The sequence below is a fragment of the Phyllostomus hastatus genome, unplaced genomic scaffold (assembly GCF_019186645.2).
Source record: "Phyllostomus hastatus isolate PE091 unplaced genomic scaffold, TTU_PhHast_1.1 phas_contig_65, whole genome shotgun sequence".
NCBI lineage: Eukaryota > Metazoa > Chordata > Mammalia > Chiroptera > Phyllostomidae > Phyllostomus > Phyllostomus hastatus.
In genome coordinates, this window is record NW_025333932.1 from 14,829,557 (window position 1) to 14,855,462 (window position 25,906).

At 35.8% G+C, this 25,906-nt stretch overlaps 1 protein-coding gene across 1 annotated transcript in view; it reads left to right on the forward strand.

The window, feature by feature from the left end:
• Window positions 1-25,906, forward strand: part of CNBD1 (cyclic nucleotide binding domain containing 1) — a gene marked incomplete at its 3' end in the record, with an annotated part of 300,702 nt that overhangs the window by 267,792 nt on the left and 7,004 nt on the right. The window contains exons 8-9 of the mRNA XM_045849435.1: window positions 4,429-4,566; window positions 5,705-5,837. Coding sequence (XP_045705391.1) covers window positions 4,429-4,566; window positions 5,705-5,837 — 271 coding nt within the window. The remainder of the gene's footprint in view (window positions 1-4,428; window positions 4,567-5,704; window positions 5,838-25,906) is intronic.

A 25,906-nucleotide genomic window follows, 5' to 3' on the forward strand; every position in this document is an offset into this window, starting at 1 on the left:
TAAGGGCTTGGTGATGATGAGCTCTTTTAACTTGACCTTATCTGAGAAGCACTTTATCTGCCCTTCCATTCTAAATGAAAGCTTTGCTGGATAGAATAATCTTGGATGTGAGTTCTTGCTTCTCATGATTTTGAATACTTCTTTCCAGCCCCTTCTTGCCTGCAAGATCTCTTTTGAGAAATCAGCTGACAGTCTGATGGGAACTCCTTTGTAGGTTACTGTCTTCTTATCTTTTGCTGCTTCTAGAATTCTATCCTTCATTTTAATCTTGGCTAATGTAATTATGATGTGCCTTGGTGTGTCCCTCCTTGGGTCCAACTTCATTGGGACTCTCTGAGCTTCCTGGACTTTCTGGAAGTCTATTTCCTTTGCCAGATTGGGGAAGTTCTCCTTTATTATTTGTTTGAATAACTTTTCCACTTGTTGCTCTTCCTCTTCCCCTTCTGGTACCCCTATAATTCAAATGTTGGAACCTTTAAAGATGTCCTGGAGGTTCCTAAGTCTCTCCTCATTTTTTTTTAAATTCTTATTCCTTCATTTTTTTTTTTCTGTTTGGTTGTTTCTTTCTTCCTTCTGGTCCACTCCATTGATTTGAGTCCCAGTTTTCTTCCTATTGCTATTGGTTCCCTGTGCATTTTCCTTCATTTCACTTAGTGTAGCCTTCATTTTTTCATCTAACTTGCAGCCAAAATCAACCAATTCCGTGAGCATCCTGATCACCAGTGCTTTGAACTGTGCATCTGATAGGTTGGCTACCTCTTGGTTGCTTAGTTGTATTTGCTGTGGAGTTTTGATCTGTCCTGCTGTTTGGACCATATTTTTTTTTGTCTTGATGCACCTGTTACTTATGAAGGGTGGAGTCTTAGGTGTTCACCAGGGTGGGGCAACCCAGTCACTGGGTTGTGACATTGTATGTGAGGGCGGGATTTGAGAGGGAACAATGGTGCTTGCTCTGCTCTCTGTTGGCTTTCAGTCCCTTCCACCATTTCTGCCAAGCAAACTGGGCCTTGCTGGTGCTGATTCCTGTGTGGGTGGGCTTGTGTACATTCTAGAACCCTGTAAGTCTATCCAATGAACTCTCCTGTGAGGCTGGGAGTCTCTCCCTGTGCCTCAACCCTCACAGATGTTTTCAGTTGGTGATTTGAGGCTTTATTTCCTGGCACTGGGGCCCTGGGTTGCATGGTCTGTCTTACTGCTCAGTTTCACCTGGTTTATCTATGCATGAGTGTGGGACTGCCTGGTCAGCCAGCTGCCTTGCTGCTATGCCTCCTTTCACAATCGCTGCCTCACTGGGTCTGCCCATTGCCATTGCCACCCCGTGTCCATGGTCTGCCATCTGCCGCCTGCACACCAAGGGTCCACTGGTTGCTGTCTTGTGTGCCCTGGGTGCCTGGCACACCCTGGGTGCCTGGTGAGCTTGGTGCCACCACTTTTTGTGCTGTGACCCCTCTCCACCCAGCTGTCTGACTGTGTCCCTCTTACGCATCTGGATGAATGTGTCTATTTTATTTCCATACAGTTCAATTTTCTGTCAATTCTAATTGTTATTTTGTTTCTAAATTATTATTATTCTTATTTTGGTTGTGCGAGGAGGCACAGTGTGTCTACCTATGCTTTCATCTTGGCTGTAAGTCCTCAGGTGGAGATATTTTTAATACAAAAAGATGGCAAAGGATTACTGTCTGGGACACATAATGACCTGAAAATCTAAAAGAAAATCTAAAAGACACTAAACATATGTCAACCTTTTTTTTTTCATTTTTTATTCTTCAATTACAGGTATTAAATTTTTAAAAGTATGTTTTTGATTATGCTATTACAGTTGTCCCATTCTTTTTATCTCCTTTATCCCCTTCCACCTAACACCCCTATTCCCTCCAGCATTTCCTCTCCTAAGTTCATGTCCATGGGATATATACATATATACATATAAGAATATATATATTCATATATATATATATATGTTCTTTGGCTTCTCCATTTTTTACACTATTCTTAACTTCCCCCTATTTTCTACCTAACATTTATACTTCTTATTCTCAGTACCTTTTCTCTTGTTCTTCCTGTTTCCAACCCTGATGATCTCTTTCATGTAGTCTCCATTTCAGTGATTCTGTTACCCTTTTTGTTGTTTGCTTAGCTTTTTTTTAGGTTCAGTTGTTGTTGGTTGTGAGTTTACTGTTATTTTACTGTTCGCACTTTTGATCTCCTTATTCTTAGATAAGTCCCTTTAACATTTCATATGATAAGGACTTTATGATGATGATTTTACCTTATCAAGGGAGCATTTTATCTGCCCTTCCATTCTAAATGATAGCTTTGCTGGATAGAGTAATCTTGTATGTGAGTTCTTGCTTTTCATGATTTTGAATACTTCTTTCCAGTCCCTTCTTTCCTGTAAGGTTTCTCTGCAGAATCAGCTGATAGCTTTATGAGAACACCTTCATAGGTAATTCTTTTAATTCTTTTCTCTTGCTGCTTTTAAGATTCTCTCATTATCTTCAGTTTTTGGCAATTTAATTATATGTTTTAGTGTGTTACTCTGGTCCACCTTGTATGGGACTCTCTGAGCTTGCTGGAGTTGTATGTCTATTTTCTTCACCAGATTGGGGGTGTTATCTTTCATTATTTTTTAAAATAAGTTTTTGATTTCTTGCTCTTCCTCTTCTTCTTGTACCCCTATGATTCGGATATTGAAATGTTTAAAGTTGTCCCAGAGGTTCCTAAACCTCTCCTCAATTTTTTGAGTTCTTATTTCTTCATTCTGTTCCAGTTGAATGTTTGTTCTCCTTGCTGTTTCATGTTGTTGATTTGAGTCCCAGTTCCCTTCCCTTCATTGTTGGTTACCTGTATATTTTTCTTTATTTCACTTTGTATAGCCTTTACTTCTTCCTTTATTTTGTGACCATACTCAATAATTTCTGTGAGCATCTTGATTGCCAGTGTTTTGAACTCTACATCTGATTGGTTGGCTGTCTTCTCATCACTTAGTTATTTTTGTGGAGTTTTGATCTGTTCTTTCATTTGGGCTGCTTTTCTTTGTCTCAGCACACCTGTTACATTGTCAGGAGTGGAGCCTTAGGTATTTTCCAGGCCAGGGCAACACAATTCACTGCATTGTGGTGCTGTATGTCAGAGAGAGGTGGAAGAGGGAACAATGCCACTTGCTGGGCTCTTGACCAGCTTTGAAGAGACTGACATTTTCTCCCATGCAGAACCCCCACAGGCTTATACAGCCACAGGTTCTGAGGCTTTATTTTCCACATTTTGGAACCCTGGATTGTGAAGTCTGCCTAGTTCCTCATTGTTCCTCCCAGTGTATCTAATGTGAATGTGCAACTGCCCAGTCCTGAAACAACAGCCTTGTCACATGTCCTCTCCATTGCCCAGACTACCCATCTCTGCCCCTTCTACCAGTATGGATGAATGTTTCTTTTTTAAGTCCTTGGTTATCAGACTTCTATACAGTTCAATTTTCTTATAGTTCTGAATTTTTTTTAATTGCTTGTTTCCTTCTTTTGGTACAAGGAGGTGAAGCGTATCTACCTACACCTCCATTTTGGGCAGAATCTTGTCCCACTTTTTATCCCCTTTGCTCTCCCCTGCCCTGCCCCACCACAGTCAACCTTTTATAGAACACAAACTATGCATTAGGTAATTGGAAAAGGCAAAAGCGCTCTACCACTAGCAACCTGGGAAATATGCAGGTAATAATTTTTACATTTAAAAGTAAATGCAAATAAATAAAAAGCTCAATCAATAATATTACTACCAAATTGGAAAATATTAAAAATTAGACAATATGAAATGTTGGAATATTTGTGCAGAAACAGACTCTGGGTCCATTATGCTTCAGAAAAGAGGGTGCTAGCTAGAACTTGCATCAGATGGAAAGTAGTTAAACAGATGTTAAAGTGCAAACACATTCTGTAACATAGAAATTATACTTAGTCATATATTTTATGGATATAGTTATGTATGAAATGAAGAGACTTGTACGCTAATGCTCATATTATCATTGTTTTATATCAAATACCAATAAAAACACAAATGTTTATCAACAAAAATGAATTGCAATTTAAGTGTAGTCATACAAAAATGAAAAATGAATGGATTACATTAATATGATTGTATTTTAAAAGCTTAATGTTTAACAAAAGCACAGAATAATATCCTAAGTTGTTTTCCTACTGTAGTAAAAAAATGGAAATGTTTTCTTGCTTTGGTGTGTGACATTGATGGAGAAAGCAGGACATCCATATGAGGCTGCTCAGACCCCTTTCCTTCACAGACTTGCAGACTTTTCTACATTGCTGTTATCACCATCATTGGTATTTTAATGTTGATATGTGATAATGAAGTTTAAGTTGACTTTGTTTTTGTTTTTTTTTTGTTTGTTTGTTTGTTTGTTTTTTTTGTTTTTGATAGCTTAGACCATGGAGCACCTTTGGAACCCTGGAAGTTACAGCTCAGGTTCAGTCAGAACTGAAGGAGTACTCAGTGGTGACAGAAGAAGATTGTGAAATTCTTAAGATCCCTGCAAAGAATTATGCCAAGTTAAAATTGGTATGATCAAATCTAATCTGTATATGAAGACGATATGGTAGTAAATTCAATAGAACTTTTGCCGCTTTGGACACATATTCATATCTCTCTTATTTTTAATTTGACTTGGCCTACACAACATAAAAAATGTTTATTTTATGACTGTCACTTAAACCTCTTATAGCGATGGGTAATTTAAGTATAAAACCAGGTTTTATGTATATAGTATTTTATGTATATTTTTGATGACTTTGTTTTTTTATGAATTCAGAATTTATTTATTCATTCAACAAATATATATTTTGTGGTGTCAACATCATGCTATATGTTAGGAATACCAGGACAACCAGGGAGACAGACCTCTACATCTCTGCAGTCTACCTTAGAAAAAATTAACTTGGGTGTGACTGGCACATTGTTTCATAGTGTAACTCAGGGCTGCACAACTAGGTGATCACTACTTAATTCTATCCCCTAATTCTGCTGCTTTAACTTTTTTATTTCAAGTTTCACAATTTATTCTCTTTTAGTCAAATGCAAATTTGTCCCCTCTCCTAACTCTCCCTGCCTGGCTGGCAGAGGAAGTTTGTCTCAATGACCAGTCATGTTGTGCATGGTAATGGCTAAACCATGGCTGGGTGCTCATGTAGAAAGGAAATGGGAGGGATGCCCACCTTCTTGATTTGGTTCTCTAAGAGTCGGGGTTTCTTTCAATAAGATGGTTTTAGCATTGGTGACACTGATAACTTTCTCAAAGTTCAACTTCCTTCCAAATTCCTGGTTTCAGAGTGGCTGGCTTTAAAAACAATCTTCTTTGTATGCTTTGTTTTTATGTTTACAATATTATTACTAATTTAATACTATCAATTGAACTTTTGTGTTTAGTCTTGACTACATCAGAGTTGCTTTCCAAACATGCAAAAGCACAGCATCTAAATTATTATGAAATGTGGAAAAATAAAGTTTTAGTAGTGCATCTGAAAATTAAAATTTCATTATGGTTATTTGGTCATAGAATGATGCTCCTATAAAATCAAAAGTATTTCATTGTATTTTTATATCATGTAACCTTTATTTTTCTTTTACTGACATTTATCTGCTATCTTTTTTCTTCTCTTTAAATTACCTAATATAAAGTTTGATAATGACTTTTTTCTAGGAAAAAACAAAACTTGAAAATAAACAAATAGTGAAATTAATTCGTAAGTGTCCATATTATGAGGAATGGCCTACTTTATCCATATATGAGCTAGTTCTTCTTGTTAAATGGAAAAGATTTCCTCCAGGTCATGGTGAGTTTAATGCAATTTGGTAATTTTTGCATAATATTATACTGTTGGAATTTGTAGTTTTTTCATAGTTTTAATGTTTTATACACTGTTTTTTTTCATGAGTGTTCAGTTCATTTAATGTTATCTTTGAATCAAGCATTTATATTATTACCGGTTTTTATAAAATCATTCTTAGTTGGCTTGGAGAGTGATCTTCCCACTGTCCTTATTTGCACATCCTGCTGTCCCGCCATAGGCCTACGCTTGTCCCATCCCAACAGTCAGTGTGGGGACAAAACTGAAAAAAGATGAATGCAACAAGGTATCAGGGTCATTGTTTCCTGTTCTCCTGGTTGAACACCCACTTAAGCAACAAGTAGCTTCTTTGTACCTGTGCTATATGTTATCAGTGGAAATACAATGATAGAGAATAGGTAAGGTCAAGGTGCATGGTAGCTGCACATTTCTGATATCCAGCATGATATGGCAATGATGTGTGCATTTCCTGGGTTACATTTTCACAAGTGCAGGTGACATTGTGTCCTTCTGTACAATTTTTCTATTTTTCTGCCTGGGAGAGCCCACCAAATAAGAGATGCCAAATGCTATAGAATGATTGTTTTTGTCCCACAAAGTTCAGATGTTGAACCCTTAATCCTCAACATGATGCTATTTGGGGGTGGGACCTTTGGGAGGGAATTTAGCTCTGAAAATGGAGCCTTCATGAATGGGATTAGTGCCCTTATAAGAAGAGACCTGAGAGGTGATATCTTTCTCTTGGCCTTGTGAAAACACAGCAATCTGGCAGCTGTCACTAAACCAGGTTCCTTGATCTTGGACTTCACAGCCTCCCAAACTGTGAGAAAGTTATTTGTTGTTTTTGCCACCCCTCTATGGTATCTGTTATCTGACTAAGATACCAGTCTAAGAGGAACAATTATAGTTGGGTCAGAGCCCAGACTTCCTTTGGTAAGGAATCACTCTGCTCCACAGGAGTAAGCCCCCAACAAGGGAGAGCTTTGTAGTCACACACAGGGTGACCCAGTACTAACATTATAACAGAGAGGAAGTGCTTGAAAGAAACACTTCCACCTCAAGCCTCCAGAGCCATAATTGTAGTGAGGACTATGGATCATGGGGCAGGTGAACATTCTGAATTAAGTATAAAATTGAAGTTCTAAAAAATGAATTTGAATTGTAAGTCCCATGATGCCACTGTTCTAATAATAAACATGTGATGGAGAAATTCTTGTATCTGAAGAAATGTCCTGTGAGAGAGTCATTCTATAATAGAATGGTGAGGGTCAGCATAGTGTGAACAGAGGTTTCTTTTATTGGAAAAAGGAAATATCATCATAGTTAAGGTTTGTGCTTCAGAAACTGAGATTCCTTAATCAACCAATTCAATTTGGTGAGACTCTAAATCCTTTTCTGAATTTGTTCCAAATTTCAATAGTGTTGTTGTTTATATATTTTTATTTTTATTTTGTGTTTTATTATTTTTACCTTTATTTTTAGTTATTTAATTAGTTGTCCTCATTCTCCCCCATTATTCTACCCTGCCCTACCCACTCCCCACCCTCCACTTTCAATCCTCCCCCATTAGCTTTGTCCATGGGTCCTTTATACATTTTCCTTGACTTGACCCTTCCCCTTCAGCAGTATTTATCATTTTTTAAAATACAGTGTCTAGCCCTTGTTTAGTGAAATATATACCTTTCTTTTGCTTTTAAAAATTGAATATTGGTCATTTTGCATTTTTTTCATAAAACTTTGCTGATGAGATATAAATGCCATTTTATTCATTTATTTAGACAATAGTACATATAGAAGGCAAGTAGTAAACTGACTTGTAAAATATTGAGAACTGAGTACTTTTGAATTCAACATCTGTATTATAAAAAAACAGTTTTTTTTTCAATGTGAATGTTTTGGCTTCATTCTGGTTTCCCCAATTTGTATCAGAGATTTCATACCTTGGTCCATGCTTTCTTTTTAAGACATTTTTGTATAAGAAAGTAGTATCTCAGCCTTGCCAATATGCTAAGACATTAATATTTTTTAAAAATTTAAAGATTTTATTTATTTATTTTTAGAGAGGGAAGGGAGGGAGAAAGAGAGAGAGAGAGAGAAACATCAATGTGCTGTTGCTGGGGTCCATGGCCTGCAACCCAGGAATGTGCCCTGACTGGGAATTGAACCTGCAATGCTTTGGTTCGCAGCCTGCATTCAATCCACTGAGCTATGCCAGCCAGGGCTGACATTAATATTTTTAAGGTGATTTAAAAGGAGGAAAGAAACCATAATCAGAGACATTTTGAATTATGTTAATCAAAAGAATACAAAATTCACAAAAGGGGAATAATGGTATGCTTTTAATGTATTTCATTACAAATGATAAATATTTGTCTCACTCTAAAATATCAATGTAACATATTTAAATTTAGCATGAAAGAGATCAGAAGGTATTGACACAGCTTAGGAGACTAATGCTAGGTTCAAGTTCTTTTTGGAAAATATCTTTAAAGATAATGGTGGAAACTGTTTATTGCCCTTGAAAATCTGTGATGAAATTAAATAAGTCCAAAGAAACATTATTTTAACAAACATAAATATGTTATGCTTACATTTATATGGTTTTAGAAATAATTTACCCTTCTTGAGGACGAATGACAATTTTGCTAGATGATCTTTAAAGTCCCTTTCAGCTGAAATACTATGACTCCTATAAATAAACATACCAAGGTGAAGAATAATTCCTGTGAATGTAACTTAATTTTTTATGGTACTGACAAACTTGATATATCAAAAGGAAGCATTAGATATAATACTTCTAAACTTTACTCAAGATTTGTTTTGAATTTTTATCGGAAAATGAATGTAGAGAATGTAGTTCAAGTAACATCATCATTATCTAGGTTTAAAACTAGTAGTAGTGTGATTTCCAAAACATAATTGTGTTTTCATCTTATTTTAGATATGTGTATTGGGTGAAGTTTCAGAGAGATTAAGTTAATTATTCAAAAGGTTGATAGAATTTAGGATTAATTTTGAGTAATCTGTGAAATCCGTGAATCTTATTTCGGGCATTTTCACCTTTGTTAACCTAAGTCTTACTATTTTGGGGTCGAATGCCAGGGGAGTCTGTCTGTAATGGACATTTCCAATGTTGCTTGTAATTTAGGCCTATCTGGTTTGTATCACACCAATGAAACTATTCACAGGTGTTTTTCTCAGGTGTGTCAGGCTGGAAATGGCAATTAGCTGTTCTCACCTGTTTCCATGTGTATTATGTATACAAGAAAAAGTGGTAAATAACTTCACCTCAATGTACTATCGATGTACATTATATTGTTATTCTGCTTATATATTTTCCAGATAGGATTTTTTAAAAGTTTTATTTATTTATTTTTAGAGAGGGAGGGAGAGAGAGAGAGAGAGAGAGAAACATCAATGTGTGGTTACTGGGTGTCATGGCCTGCAACCCATGCATGTGCCCTGACTGGGAATTGAACCTGCGACACTTTGGTTTGCAGCCTGAGCTCAATCCACTGAGCTACGCCAGCCAGGGCTCCAGATAGGATTTGATATAACAAACATAATTACCAGAGATACTAAAAATATTGTAATCAATTTAGTTCTGAAAGATATAATATTGACAATATAATAATATTAAAAATAAACAACAACCTGGTCTTCCCAAATTAAAACTGGAAACTTTGAACCACAGAATTATTTATTTTGAAGCTCTATGTAATGGAAGTTAGAAGTTCTATACTATAAATCCCAGCTTTTTGACATCAGTCTCTTTCAGATCAATGAACTACACAGGGTATCAGAACTCTTAGTTCTATGACCTAATCCTGAGCATCCCAGAACCAGGTTGCACTTAAGGATGCTACTCATCCCTGTGTCTTTGTTCCCTTATTCCTCCTTTACTGGTCTCTTTGCATGATAGTGAGTATTTTCTAATGTAACATAACAATTCACTTAATGATTTTAAATTACACTGTACTATTCAGAACAGTTTTAGGTGCACAGGAAAATTGAGGAGAAGGTACAAGGATCTCCCACATACCCCTGTCCCCTATCTTGCATAGCATCTCCCACTATTAGCATACACTGCCAGAGTGGTACATTGGTATAATTGAACCTACAGTGAAACATCTCCAACCAAATACAGAGTTTACATTAACACTCACTTCTGGGTTTGGACATTTTGTGGATTGGGTAACTGTATTATGATATTTACCCACCATTATAGTATCATACACAGCATTTTGCTGCCTTCACAATTCTTTGAGTACTACATAGTCATTTCTATTTCCTCCTTAACTCATGGCAACCACTGATCTTTTCATTATTTTTTTATGGTTTTGCTATTTTCTGAATGTTATGTAATAGGAATCATATAGCATGTAGCCTTTTCAGACTGGTGTCTTTCACTTAATAATATGCCCTTAAAGCATCTCAATATCTTTTAATGGTTTGCTAACTCATTTTTTTCCCTAATGCTAAATAATATTCTATTGTTTGGATATACCACAGTTTATCTGTACACTCACTGAGTGAAGGACATCTTAATTGAATCCAGATTTTAGCATTATAAATGAAGCTACTATAAACATCTGCATGCAGATTTTTTTGTGAACAAAGTTTTCAGCTCCTTTGGGTAAATATCAAGGAATGCAATTACTGGATTGTATGATACAAATGTATTTAGTTTTATAAGAAACCACTGTCTTCCAATGTGGCTGCACCATTTTGCATTCCCACTAGCAGTGAATGAGAGTGTCTGTTGCTCTACATTCTTTCCAACATTGGGTATTATCAGTACTCTAGATTTTGTCTACTTGAGTAGATTTGTAGTGTCATTTCTTTGTTTTAACTTGGATTTTTATGATGAGGCATATGAGAAGCCTCAAAAAAGGAAATATCCAACAGGAAGAAAATCAGTGAGGACACAATTAAATTCAATATTATCAGTCAACTGGTCATAATGGACATCTACAAATTAATCCATCCAACAACAGCAGAGGACACATACTTTTCAAGTTCCATGGAGCATTCACCAGGACAGGTCACATTCTAAGACATAAAACGCAACTTCAGAAATTAAAAAAATAAATAAAAATGACAGATCTGCTCTTAGATCACAATGGAATTACCTATACAAGGGGGGTTCCCCCTCAAAATATGGACTTATCGTCTGGAAGGTAAGTCCCTTGTGGTACAGGCTTCCCCTGCTAGGTGTTTAAGGAAGTCATCTGTATCAGTATACCAGCTGACATTGTTGTGAGAGGTTACGCTTGGCTTCAGTAAATTTTTTGAAGACTTTTTCAGTGCATTTTCCCGTTTCATTATGAGTCATTTACAATTGTGACTGCCCACACAATGCTCACTATTGAGCAGTTTTTGACCAAAAAACAGCATGACATCTGTGCCCTACCCTCTCCATTCACCCAATCTTTCCTCAAGCAACTGTTTATTGTAACCCAGATGAAACAAGTCCTCAAAGGGAAACATTTTGCTGATGTAGAAGAGGTGAGACGAAAAATGGCAGAAGCACTAAAAGGCATCAAAATCAATGAGTTCAAAAACTGTTTTGAGCAGTGGAAAAAACATCTCAATAGGTGTATTGCATCAAATGGAGAGTACTTGGAAGGTGACTGAAGTTTAAGCATGTAAGAATAAATACATTTTTCAATAAATAAATCATGTTTTTTGGTAAAATTCCTCATAAATTAATAACAGAAAGGTAAATGGAAAACCTCAAAGTATGTAGAAGTTAAACAATATACTTCTAAATAATACATGGGTAAAGAAGAAATGTCAAGATATTTAATAATTTAAATTTAATTCTATTCAATTATGTTAAAATAATTTAAAATTTAAATTTATTAACTAAAAATTAAATGTTAAACTCAATAAAATAATTTTAAAATTTAATCATTCACATAATTTCACATTTTCAATTAAATGTAAATTAAAGCATTTTATAAAAAATGTGGGAAATCTCTGCACCTTCTGCTGAAACACATGTACATGTAACAGGGAATACAGGAACTTATGTTTCAGGAGTGCCTGGATCCAAGCTCCAAATTGATTTCATTCCAATTGTTTGTTCCACTTGGTTCTTTTTTGTTTTGTATTTGTTCCCTCTTTAAATAAGTTTCACTATGCTATGGCAAAAATAGTTACAGGGTACATTTTTGTCACAGTCAACAATCCCTGTGAAAGAGACTTTCTTCCTGATTGTTCCAAGAAAAATGTGCTATGAATTCCCTAGCTGGGCTTGTGTCACATGGACACCCCTAGGACATGCAATCTTTTGTTCAACTAAAGGTGGACTACAGCCCTGCCCTGGAAAATGGTGCAGCCCCACTGAACCAGGTAAATCCCAAATGGGGGAGTGTGTATTTGCAGAGGTGCTGAAACAACACAGACCTCCATGCTCCCTCCATGTGGGGCTGTGTCATGCAGCCCCATGCAGCATGAAGCTGTTTGGTGATAGGACTACCTCCTTGGGGCCCAGATATACTTTGACTTCCTTGTGGCTCTATGTCTTAATGGCCCAAACCATCTCTGCTTCTACACCCATTGTACCCTGTCACTTCCAGGTTCCTAAAAACAGTATCTGTTATTAGAGGGGTTTTTTTTTTTTGACAGCTGAAGAGGGAAAGAGAGGGAGCAATGTAGAAAGAGAGAAAGAGGGAGAGGGAGAGAGAGAGATTTGTTTTTCCACTTATTTTATGCATTCATTTGTTGACTCCTATAAGTGCTCTGAGAGGGGATCAAACCCATAGCTATGGTATATCGGGACAGTGCTCTAACAAACTGAGCAACTTGGTCAAAGCTAAGATTGGCCTTTAAATTACAAATTTCCCTCCAAATTTTTCCAAAGCAGATATTGTTTTCTGTTTGTATATTTGCAACCTCCTTCAGGTGATTCGGAAAATCTAATCTCTCATATGAATTTTCTGAAATCTATAGAATGAGTCTTTCCTAAAATTATTATATGAGGAGTTCTCTAGGCTTCCATAGATCTATAGTTCCACAGTCAAGTTTACTGTGTTTCATGATTCTTTAGGCCTACCTAAAAAGAGAGAAACATTTCAAATAAGCTACCTAACCCTACATCTACAAGAACTGGAGGAACAAGAAACAAAGCCCAGAATGAGTAGAGGAAAGAAATAATACAGATCAGAGAAGAATTAAGTGGCACAGAGCCTAAAAGAATAATGCAAAGGATCAATAAATCCAGGAGTTGGTTCTTTAAAAGATAAACAAAGTCAACAAGCCTTTAACAAAACTGATCAGGAAGAAAAGATAGAGGACCCAAATAAACAAAACCAGAAGTGAAATAGGAGAAATTACAACAGATAACACAGAAATATGAAAGATTGTGATAAATTACTATGAAGAAGTTTATGCCAAGGAATTTAAAAAACTGAGTGAAATGGACATACTTCTAGAAAAATATAATCTTCCAAACCTGAATGAAGGAGAAGAAAGCCTGAACACCAATAATAGCCGGAAACAGGGGGATAACAGTGATAGGTAGGGATGGCTGATGTGGGTGGGAGTCGAGGGGGGAAATGGAGACAATTGTACTTGAACAACAATAAAACAGAGAGAAAATGGGGAAAATAAATAAAACTAGTAAGGGAAAGCTTAAAAAAAAGAAAAGAAAAAAAGAAAACCAAAACTCTTGACACACAAAAGCCCAGGACCAGGTGATTTGACAGGAGAATTATACAAAACATTTAAGGAAGAGCTAACCCCTATCCTTCTCAAACTATTCCAAAAAATCCAAGAGGAGGAAAGGCTCCCAAACTCTTTTTATGAGCCCAGCATCATTCTTCTCCCAAAACCAGATAAAGACACAACAAAGAAAACTACAGGTCAATATTGCTGATTAACATAGATGCTAAAATACTCAACAAAATATGACAAACCACATCCCGCAATATATTAAAATCATCACACATAATGATCATGTGGGAATAATTCCAGGGATGCAAGGATGGTACAATATCATCAAATCAATAAACATAACACATCGCATAAACAAAAGGAAAGACAAAAATTACATGATCATATCAATAGATGGAGAAAACATTTGATAAGGTACAGCACCTATTTTTGATAAAAAGAACAAAGTGGAAGTAAAGAGAGCTGCCTTAACATAATAAAACCATATATGAGAAACCTATAGCCAACATCATACTCAATGGCCAAAAACTAAAAGCTTTCCAACTAAGATCAGGACAAAACAAGTACGTTCACTTTCACCACTCTTATTCAACATAGTATTGGAAATCCTAGCCAGAGTAATTACACAACAAAAAGAAATAAAAGGCTTCCAACTTGGAAAGGAGGAAGTAAAACTGTCTTTGGTTGCAAATGACATGGTGCATAGAAAACCCTATAGAATCCACCAAAAAATCACTTGACCTAATAAATGAATTTGGTAAAGCAGCAAGATACAAAGTCAATATTCAGAAGTCAAAGGCATTTTTTTACACCAACAATGAAACAGCAATTAGGAGACAACCCCATTTGCAATAGCAACAAGAAAAATAAAATACCTAGAAATAAACCTAACCAAGGAGTTAAAAGGCCTGCATAAAGAAAACTGCAGACCACTGAAGGAAGACACAAATAAATGAAACAATATACCATGTCAATGGAGTAGAAGAATTACCATAATCAAAACTTCCATACTGCCCAAAGCAATCTATAGATTCAACATAACCCCTATCAAGATACAAATAACATATTTCACAGATATAGAACAAATATTTCAAACATTTATGTGGAACTATAAACTACCCTGGATAGCCTCAGCAACTTTGAGGAAGAAGAAGAAAGTAGGAGCGATCACAATATTTGACATCAAACTATATTATAAGGCATGGTAAACAAAACAGTCTGGTACTGGCAAAAGAACAAACACATAGACCAATGGAACAGAACAGAGATTCCAGAAATAAACACAAATCTCTGTGGTCAATTAAATTAAACACAGAGTACAAGAGCATAAAATGGAATAAAAATACCCTCTTCTACAAATGGCATTGCTGGATCTGGACAGCTACATGCAAAAAAATGAAATTAAACAACCAACTTACACTGTACACCAAAATAAACTCAAGGTGGATAAAGGACTTAAATATAAGTTGTGATACCACAATCGTCCCAGAGGATAACATAGGTAGGAAAATCTCAGATAATTCACACAGTAATATTTTCACCAATACATCCCACAGATTAAGGAACATAAAGCAAAGAACAAAAAAATGGGACTTCATTAATTAAAAAGCTTCTGCATGGCTAAAGAAAACATCAGCAAAATTAAAAGGGAACCAACTGTATGAAAAAATATATTCACTATGATACTTCAGACAAGGATTTTATCTCCAAAATATGTAAAGAACTCACACGATTCCACTCCAGGAAGACAATCCAATTAAAAATGGTCAAAGGACCTGAACAGAAACTTCTCCAAGGAGGACATACAGAACATCCAGAGACATATGAAAAGATGCTCAGCATCACTAGCCATAAGAGAGATATCACTAGCCAGTGAGATACCACTTCACACCGTTCAGAATGGCCATCATAAGCAAACCAGCAAACAACAAGTGCTGGTGAGGTTGTGGCAAAATGGGAACCCTAGTACACTGTTGGTGGGAATGCAGACTGGTGCAGCCAATGTGGCAAACAGTATGGGATTTCCTCAGAAAACTAAAAATGGAACTGCCCTTTGACCTTGCAGTTCTACTCTTGGGACTATACCCTAAGGATGCTGAAACACCAATTCAAAAGAGCCTATGCACCCCAATGTTCATAGCAGTGTTATTTATAATAGCTAAGTGCCCATAAATCAGTGAGTGGATCAAAAAACTGTTGTACATTTACACAGAGAAACACTAAATAACAGAAAGAAAGAGGGAACTCCTACCCTTCATGACAGCATGGATGGAACTGGAAAGCATTATGCTAAGTGAAACAAGCCAGGCAGTGAAAGCCAAATACTGTATGATCTCACCTATAAATGGAATATAATCAGAAAAAAAAAAACAAGCAAAACAGAACAAGAGTCATGGAAATAAAGAGCAAATTGCCAGTGGCCAGAGGTGTGGTGGGGGGGGTGGGGGGTGGATAATGGGGTATAGAAGGTAAAAGATCAAGTCAAGGAACATGTATAAAGGACACATGGACACAGACAACTGGGTGGAGGATTGAATATGGGAGGTGAAGGATGGGTAGGGCAGGGAAAAGTAATGGGAAAAAATGAGCACAACTGTAATTGAATAAAATAAAAAATGAAAATAACATTTCTTGTGCATGAAAGGAGTTGTATGCTAATCATTTGTTTAAATAATTTAACAGGTTACTTTTGTCTCTGCAGTTGCATTTTAAATATATAGGACAATATATCAAGTCTTCATACTTAGAAAAATATTTTCAGTACCTCCAAAAATTTGACTGAAACTATTTTCAGTTATCTCTGTAAATGCATTTTGTGGTGTTATAATTCTGAAGTTTAGATGCAGTAATTTTATTTTGTTCAAAGTTAAAATTACATGCCATCTCTTAGAAATCAATGATTCATTAACGGTGTCTCAAGAGTTGAAGGAACTTTTATTCATAGAAAATTGTGTGTTTGTGTTTCACAGGATCTGTTTCTATGAAGAAATAATTAAAATATTAGTAATTCAGAAGTTAAAAGATAATGCCAGCTTATTTTTATTATGGTCGAAAACATAAACATGAGTTTTCCACCACAGTTTTTAAATGTAACATAATGTTACTATAAGCACAATGTTGAATAGCAGATCAGAGCTACCTTTTGTGTAATGTGTCACTTTTTCTTGCTGCTTTCAGAATTATGTTTGTGAACATTTGATGGCTTCATTAAGAAGTGTCTTTGTTGCCCTGGCTGGGTGGCTCTTGAAACATCATCTGATATATCAAAAGGCTATGAGTTCAATCCCTATTTGAGGCATGTACAGAGGCCACCAATCGATGTTTCTCTCTCTCCCTCTTCCTTTTTCTCTATGATCAATGAATACATCCTTGAGTGAGAATTTTTAAAAAAATAAAACAGGTGTGTCTATGTTTTAGTCTTTTTCAGTTTATCTTAGTTGGAGTGAATTGAGCTTCCTTTGTATGTACATTTTCCTCCTCAAATTTCAGAAGTTTTTATCATGGGGGTATCTGCCCCTTTCTCTTTTTCATTTCCTTCTGGGAATCCTACAATGTGCATCTTGTTCCATTTGATTGTGTCCCATAAGTCCCTTAGGCTCTCTTCATTTTTCATTATTTTTCTTTTTGCTCCTGTGTCTCGGTAAATTCAGAAGTCTCATCTTCAAGTTTGTTAATTCTTTGTCTGGTCTGGTCAAGGGCTGTTAAGTCCCTCTAGTGGATTTTTCAATTCAGTTGTATTATTCTTCAATTACAGAATGTCAGTTTGGTTCTTCTTCATAGCTTCTGTTACTTTTGATATTCTTGTTTTGTTCCCATGTCATTTTACATGTTTCATTTAGTTGTTCCTCTGTTCTCTATTTTAATTCATTAAACATCTCTATGATGGTTATTTTGAATTATTTGTCTACTTATTTATATATCTCAATTTATTTAGGGTCAGCTTCTTGTGATTTAACTTGTTCCTCTGAATGACCCATATTTCCTTGCTTTTTTTGTATGTCTTGTTATCATCCGTTGGGACTTTGGATTTGAAAAATCAACCACCTGTCCCAGTTTTTGTGTCACTGTTTTTCATATGGACGGCTTTCCCCAGTTAGCCCAGCTGGATATTCTGTGATCTTCTGAGCCTTTCCTGCAGATGTGTTCTCTGGGCTTCTGTGTGTAACCTCCTTATTGAAAAGTTTGCCAAGTCCTACAAAGGAATGCCACAGAATGTTTGTGGTACTGCAGCCTCCAGTAGATGGTGAACACCATGTTTCTCAGTGGATATCAGTGTAGCACCTATTCTTGTCTTAGATCCAGGCAAGGCAGAAATCAGTTTCCCAGGATTCCTCCCAAAAGATCAGAACATTTTATATCTGTTCTACTCATTTCTCTACCCAGAGAGAAATTGGGACTTGGTGATCTCTTTACCAATCATGTTGGAGGGGTTCCAGCAAAAAAGTGCCATGAATTTTTCTGTCAGGTTTTATGTGGTTGGCTTTGTGTTTTCCTGAGGTGTAGGAACCTCTTAGCTGGTTTCTAGGTTTCTCACAAAGGCAATTGGTCCATGTAGTGTCCATTTCTGTGAGGGGAAGCAGGGTCTGGAGCTTCCTAGTCCACCATGCTACTAGCTTGTTTACTTGCTGAACATATTTAGGAAGGTTGTTTTGTATTCATTCTCCATTAATTCATATACTTCCATTTGTTCAGGGTTGGTTTCTAGAGATTTATTTTGTTCCTCTATTGAGGCCATTTTTCCATCTTTCTTCATGACATTTGTAACTTGATGCTCATATATGCACATTTAAAAAAGTACCCACCTCTCCCAGTCTTTCTGGGCTATGTATAGGGAAAGACCTTCAATGGTTGTCTCAGCTGTAGACTCAGGGACCTCTAAAACCTTTTCCATCAATGTGTATTTTCCAGATTTGTGCCTATAGATTTTTAATTAGAGGAATTTGCTGGTCACTCATAATCTCTTGCTCTCTCTGCTATGTTACCATTGGTCCTCTAAAATAAGTATCAGCATGCCACCCAGTTATTTTTTGTTCTCAGAAGCCCTCAAATAGCTAGAGTATTCCAGGGGCTATCCACAAACAGAGAAGCCAGTCCTTCAGGCATTGTGCTGAAAAAATAGAGTATTGGATGTAGGTGCCAATGCTCTACCCTTTGAGGGAAAGAATTGGTTGTACTGTGCTCTCTCTACTTTCCATGAGCTTTTTGGAGAAGCAGCTGCCATGAGCTTTCTGGAGAAGTAACAGGCTCCCAGGCATGTAATCATGAAGATAGTGTATATTCAGTATATACATTATGGGAAAATGGAAGATAAAGCATATGTAATATGTAATTCTGCTCTTATAGATATCAACTGTTAATCTTTTCCTATATTTTCCAGGTTTTTAATTCAGAATCAAGTTGTTTTTATATATTTACCAAAGTTAAATAGTGTAGAGATAATGGAATGCTTTTGTTTTGGTTATTATAAAAGAAGCATATTCCATGTCAGTTACAGTTTTGCAAAGTAGAAATTTTAATAGAAGCATATTTTCTGTGAATGATCATAATTTATTTAAACACTTTCCTATTGATTATCATTTAAGTTGCCTAAATTATCTTACATGCCAGTTTTGAATACTTAATACATGAATACTTAACTATTTTCCAGATTATTTTCTTAGGAAAATTTCTTACAGTTAGAGGTATTTCTTCAATGTATGTAAATATATTCTATCATTCTTGACATGTGTTGTAAATTGATTCTTTGTCTAAGTATTAATAACTTTTTTATACACTTGGCTAGGTTTTTATTAAGGTGTTAGCTTATATACAGCACTAATGTGCAAGAGAATGGATTATAGTATATATCAGAGGACGGGTCATTCATCAATGGGGGGGATAGGCTAGTTATTTTTAAATAAAAAGTGTTAGGAAATAATCTGCACACATAAGAGAATAGGTTAAGTTAGATATTTAAGCCTACATGTGACAAACATTACTTTAAATAGACTCATTATTAACTTAAAAATAGAAGTGACAATAAAAGAATATGGGTTTACAATTAATTTTGAGATTCAATATGTAAAAGTAATGAGATTAAGAGGAAAACAATTGTAACAGAATAATCAACACATAGTACTACAAAAGAGGATTAATATGAAAGAGTTCACATAGTCTAATAAGAAAAGCATTAATATTCCACATTTATGTTTTTATAGATTTTATTCATTTATTTTTAGACAAAGGGGAAAGGAGGGAGAAAGAGAGAAAGAGAAACATCACTGTGTGGTTGCCTTTCTTGCACCTCCTACTGGAGACCTGGCCATAATTCAGGCATGTCCCATGACTGGGAATCAAACCAGTGACCCTTTCGTTTGAAGATTAGTGCTCAATCCACTGAGCCACACAAGCCAGGGCTAACATTCCATATTTGAAAATAGAATGGATTTATTATCTATTTTTAAAGTTGTTTTGAAAAATGCTAAAATAATGAAATCAACAATATTCACACTTTTTGCCAAAATATTATGCACAAGCAAGCAAAATATAACCAGAGACATTGGAATTAACAACCTGGCAGTAACCAGAGTGGAGATGGAGTGGGATGATGGGGAAAGAAGGGGAAGGGAGTTCAGAAACAACTATAAAGGACACATGGACAAAACCAATGTGGGATGGAATCAGGGGAGGGAGGAGGGGATGGCTGGGGTGAGGGGGTGTGGTGGAGGGTAAACACAGACAACTGTAATGGAACAACAATAAAGTAGAAAAAAAAAACCCTAGAAAAAACTGTGCATTTAGACCCTGATGTGAAAGTCTCCAATTAGGATTTTTAAAAATCTAGTTATTGCAAGCTGTTTTGGCTAAAACCTGAACATACTTAAATGTCTTCCTACCTTGTATATTTACTGCTTTTACTTATGTGTTATTTTGAAAATGTGTTATTTTGAAAATGTTCAAAAACATTTCAAATTAAACATTTAAAATAAAAAAATATGCACAAAATTTAAGACTAGGTCATCAATAGGCATACTGAAGTGTGATTTTGCATAAACATATAGAGTTATTGAACTAATTCATATGTAAATAATTAATGTTCTAAAGTCATGTAATACATCTCTACACAAATGGTTCATCTGTACTAGCCCAGATTATAATAAAATATGCCAAGTGGAATATCTCTTGAATCAAAATTATTATTCCATTAATGAAGAAAATCATTATCGCCCTGGCTGGCGTAGCTCAGTGGATTGAGCGCGGGCTGCGAACCAAAGTGTTCCAGGTTCAATTCCCAGCCAGGGTACATGCCTGGGTTGCAGGCCATAACCCCTAGCAACCGCACATTGACCTCTCTCTCTCTCTCTCTCACCCCTTCTCTCTCCTTCCCTTCCCTCTCTCAAAATAAATAAATAAAATCTTTTTTTTTAAAGAAAATCATTATCACAATTAATGAATGAATTTAATTATTATGTATACTAGGCACAAATGATAAATGCATCGTATTATCCATGTACTTTCTTGGGCCAGTCCACTTAGTATGCTATTATTCATCTCTGAAAAATAATGCTCCTTAAGTAATTGAACTGAAATTAATGCAGTTGGTTAGGTAAGGCCAGAATGAAGTAACTAATCAGTGTATCATTGTTAAATGAACAATACCATTATTAGCTAGAATTTATTATTAAAATATAAGATTGTCAGGTGAAAACTTAGAAACTTTTCTTTTTCTACACAAAGATAAAATGTTTTTCTTCCATTAACTTAGTGCTATTTATAGAGAACAGTCTCTTGCAGATTAGCTTAGATGATTTCTTTGGTCTTCAAAGAACCCCATTAGTAAAGTTGACTTTGCCATTTTAAATGAAAACAGAATTGTGATTCCATATGTCAGACTAAACAAATATGCTTACTTTTCCTAATATATAACATCTCACTGAAATGAAATATATACAATTACTTATCTAGTTAACTCACTATTCTTCTATATATGTATATATCAAGATTTAGGACAGTGCTAGGGAAAAAAGGGTGTTATCAGTAAATCAGAAATATTTTTGGAAATCAATAATCATATAATTCCTATTATTTGACATCTAATTAATTACTGGTATTGTCAACTAAATTGTTTGGTGATCAACTATTCTTTCCCAGAAGGAAGTTCTCTGTGGGCTGTCCACCCAAACCTAATTTGCTCAATACTATTTTCCCCATAGGATAAAAATCTTGAGTACCCCACTGAAAACACACATAAGGGGGGAATTTGTATATTCTATTGAGAGCTTTTAGTATCCTCATTAGTGAAGGAAATCTTTGAAGCAAGAGAGGAATGTTAATTTATTTTTAGAAAGAATTGTTTCCATACTACTCAAAACAATTTATAGATTCAATATAATCCCTATTAAAATAGCAATGACATATTTCACAGATATAGAACAAACATTTCAAAAATGTATATGGACCATAAATGGCCTGCAATAGCCTCAGCAATTTTGAGAAAGAACAAAGTAGGATGGATAACAATACCTGATATCAAACTATATAAGAAGTCCAAAATAGAATAAAAATAGACTGGACTGGCAGAAGAACAGACAGATAGATCAATGGAACAAAATAGAGAGGACAGAAATAAAGCCAAGTCTCTATGATCAATTAATATTTGACAAATGGGGCAGGAGCATAAAATGGAGTAAAAAGAGCCTCTTCAACACATGGTGTTGGGAGACCTGCACAGCTACATGCAAAAAATGAAACTCAACCATCAACTTATGCTATACACCAAAATAATCTCAAGGTGGATAAAAGACTTAAGTATAAGTCATGACACTTTTATAGGGCTTTTATATCCCTAGAGAAGAATATAGGCATGAAAATCTCAGATATTCCATGCAGCAGTATTTTCACTGATATTTTCCCTAGAGCAAAGGACATAAAGGAAAGAATTAAAAAATGGGATTTCATCAAAATTAAAAAAAAAACAAAACATCTACATGGCTAAAGAAAGCATCAGCAAAATGGAAAGGGAACCAATATTGGGACACATATTTGCCAATAATATGTCAGAAAAAGGTCTGATCTCCAAATATATATAGAGTTCACACTATTCCACAGCTGTAAGACAAGCAATACAAATAAAAAATGGGCAAAGGACATGAACAGACATTATTCCAAGGAGGACATACAGAGGTCCCATAGACACATGAAAAAATGCTCAGCATCACTAGCCATCAGAAAGATGCATATAAAACCACAATGAAATACCAGTTCTCACCAGTCAGAATGGCCATCATAACCAAACCAACAAACAAGTGCTGGTGAGGTTGTGGATAAAATGGAACCCTGGTACACTAGACTGCTGCAGCCACTGTGGCAAACAGTATGGAATTGCCTCAAAAAACTAAAAATGGTACTGCCTTTTGAGCTGAGAATTCCACTGTTGGGATTATATCCTAAGAATCCCAAAACACCATTTGAAAAAAACCTACATACCCTGATGTTCATAGCAGTAGAATTTACAATAGCAAAGTGCTGGGTGCAACCTAAGTGCCCATCAGGAAATGAGTGGATTAAAAAAACCCTGTTGTACATAAAAAATGCTATAGACTACACCAAAAAACTACTTGACCCAATAAATGGATTTGGCAAAACAGTGGTATGCAAAGTCAATATTCATAAATCAAAGGCAATTTCGTATACCAACAATGAAACATCAGAAACAGAAATCAGAAAAAAAATCCCATTTGCTATAGCAAAAAGAAAAATAGAGTATTTAGGAATGAACTTAACCAAGGAAGTAAAAAACCTGTACTCAGAAAACTACACAACACTGAAGATAGAAATTTTGGAAGACATAAACAAATGGAAACATATATCATGATCATGGATTAGAAGAATTAACATCATCAAAATGTCCATACTACCCAAATAAATTTACAAATTCAGTGCAATACCAATTAAAATACCAATGGCATATTTCACAGACATAGAACAAACACTTCAAAAATTTATATGGAACCATACATGACCCTGAATAGCTGCAGTAATTTTGAGAAAGAAGAACAAAGCAGGAGGGACCAAAATACCTGATATCAAACTATATTAGAAGGCCGCTGTAATCAGAACAGCCTGGTACTGGCATAAGAACACAAACATGCACCAATGGAACAGAACAGAGAGCCCAGAAGTAAATTCATGTCTCTATGGTCAATTAATATCCAACAAAGGGGGAGACAGCATAAAATGGAGCAAAAATAGCCTCTTCAATAAATGATGTTGGGAGAGCTGGACAGCTACATGTAAAAAAAAAAAGAAAGAAACTCAATTACCAACTTACACCATACACAAAAATAAATTCAAGGTGGATGAAAGACTTAAATATAACTCATGACACCATTAAAGTCCTAGAAGAGAACATAGGTAGGAATATCTCATATATTCCATGCAGCAATATTTTCACTGATACATTCCTTAGAACAAAGGACATAAAGGAAAGAATAAACAAATGCAATCTTATCAAAATAAAAAAGCTTCTGCATGGCTAAAGAAAACAGCATTAAAATTAAAAGAGAACCAACCATATGGGAAAACATATTTGCCAATGATACCTCAGACATGGGTTTGATCTCAAAATACATAAAGAACTCACATGACTCCACTTTGGGATGACAAAAAAAATAATTAAAATATGGACAAAAGACTTCAACAGACAGTTCTCCAAGGAGAATATACAGACAGTCCAGGGACATATAAGATGCTCTGATGATCACTAGTTATCAGAGAGATGCAAATTAAAACCACAATGAAATACCACCTCACACTATTGAGAATGGCCATCATAAACAAAACAACAAACAGTGTTGGAGAAGTTGTGGAGAAAAGGGAACCCTAGTGCATTGCTGGTGGGATTGCAGACTGGTGCAGCCACTGCAGAAAACGGTATGGAATTTTCTCAGAAAACTAGAAATGGAACTGCCTTCGGACCTGGCAATTCCATTGCTAGGATTATATCCTAAGAATACTGAAACATCAATTCAAAAGAACCTATGCACGCCAATGTTCATAAGCAGCACAATTTACAATAGCCAAGTGCTGGAAGCAACCTAAGTGCCCAACAATGAATAAATGGACCAAAAACCTATGACACATTTACACAATGGAATTCTATGCAGCAGAAAGAAAGAAGGAACTCCTACCACTTGCAGCAGCACGGGTGGAACTGGAAAGCATTATGCTAAGCAAAATAAGCCAGGTGGTGAAAGACAAATAGCATATGATCTCACCTTTAACAGGAACCTAATCAACAAAATGAGCAAGCAAGCAAAATATAACCAAAGGCACTGAAATAGAGAACAGGCTGACAGTGACCAGATAGGAGAGGGGAGGGGATTATAGGGGAAAAAGGTGAAGGGTTTGCAGGAACAATTATAAAGGACACATGGACAATAACAAGGATGGGTGGAAACAGGGGAGGAAGGTGGGGAGGGCTGGGGCAGTGGGGAAGGGTGGGGGGAAGGCATAAAACTGTACTTGAACAACAATAAAAAAACTGTTGAAAAAGTGTTGTACATTTACACCATGGAACACTATGCAGCAGAAAAAAAGAAGGAGCTCCTGCCCTTTGCAACAGCATGGATGGATCTGGACAGCACTATGCTAAGTGAAATAAGCTAGGCAAAGAAAGACAAATACCATATAATCTCACCTATAAGTTCAACCTAATCAGCAAAACAAACAAGTGAACAAAATATAACCAAAGATACTGAAATAAAGAACAAAGTGATGGTAACCAGAGGGGAGCAAAGGGGGGGAGGTAATGTTGGGAAGAAGGGGAAAGTTAATCAAGGAACATCTATAAAAGATACATGTACAAATCCAAAGCAGGTTAGGATTGAGAGTGGGGGCTGGGGGTTCTGTGGACAAGGTGGTTTGGGGAAAATAGAGACAACCCTACTTGAACAAAAAGAAAAAGAAAGAAATAAAAGTTTTGTTTCCTTTCCCCTCCAAGCATTTAGGATGCAAAACACAGTATAATTCAAAATAAAATTTAATGCCTCCCAGGTGGTATGTATTTTAGCCCCACTACCAGGAGCTATGGTTAGTAACTTTCAGAGACTTTCTCTTTTCTTTTTATTTGCTTCATTTCACTCAGCACCATAACCAGTAGTGGAACGTATCTCCAGACTCCCTTTGTTAGGTGGGCTTTTCTAGCTCATCCCTGAGAGTATTCCCTTTGGGCTTTTGGGAGATTGTCCAGATTTTATCATCATGTGGTTATTCACTTACTTTTTATTTCTGGCTTTTGAGATTTTTTGTTGGTTTTTACCACCTCAGATATTGTTAAATATTTTATTCAGAGTTTCATAAAAATCAGAGCCACCAAACCTTGAACTTCCTCATGT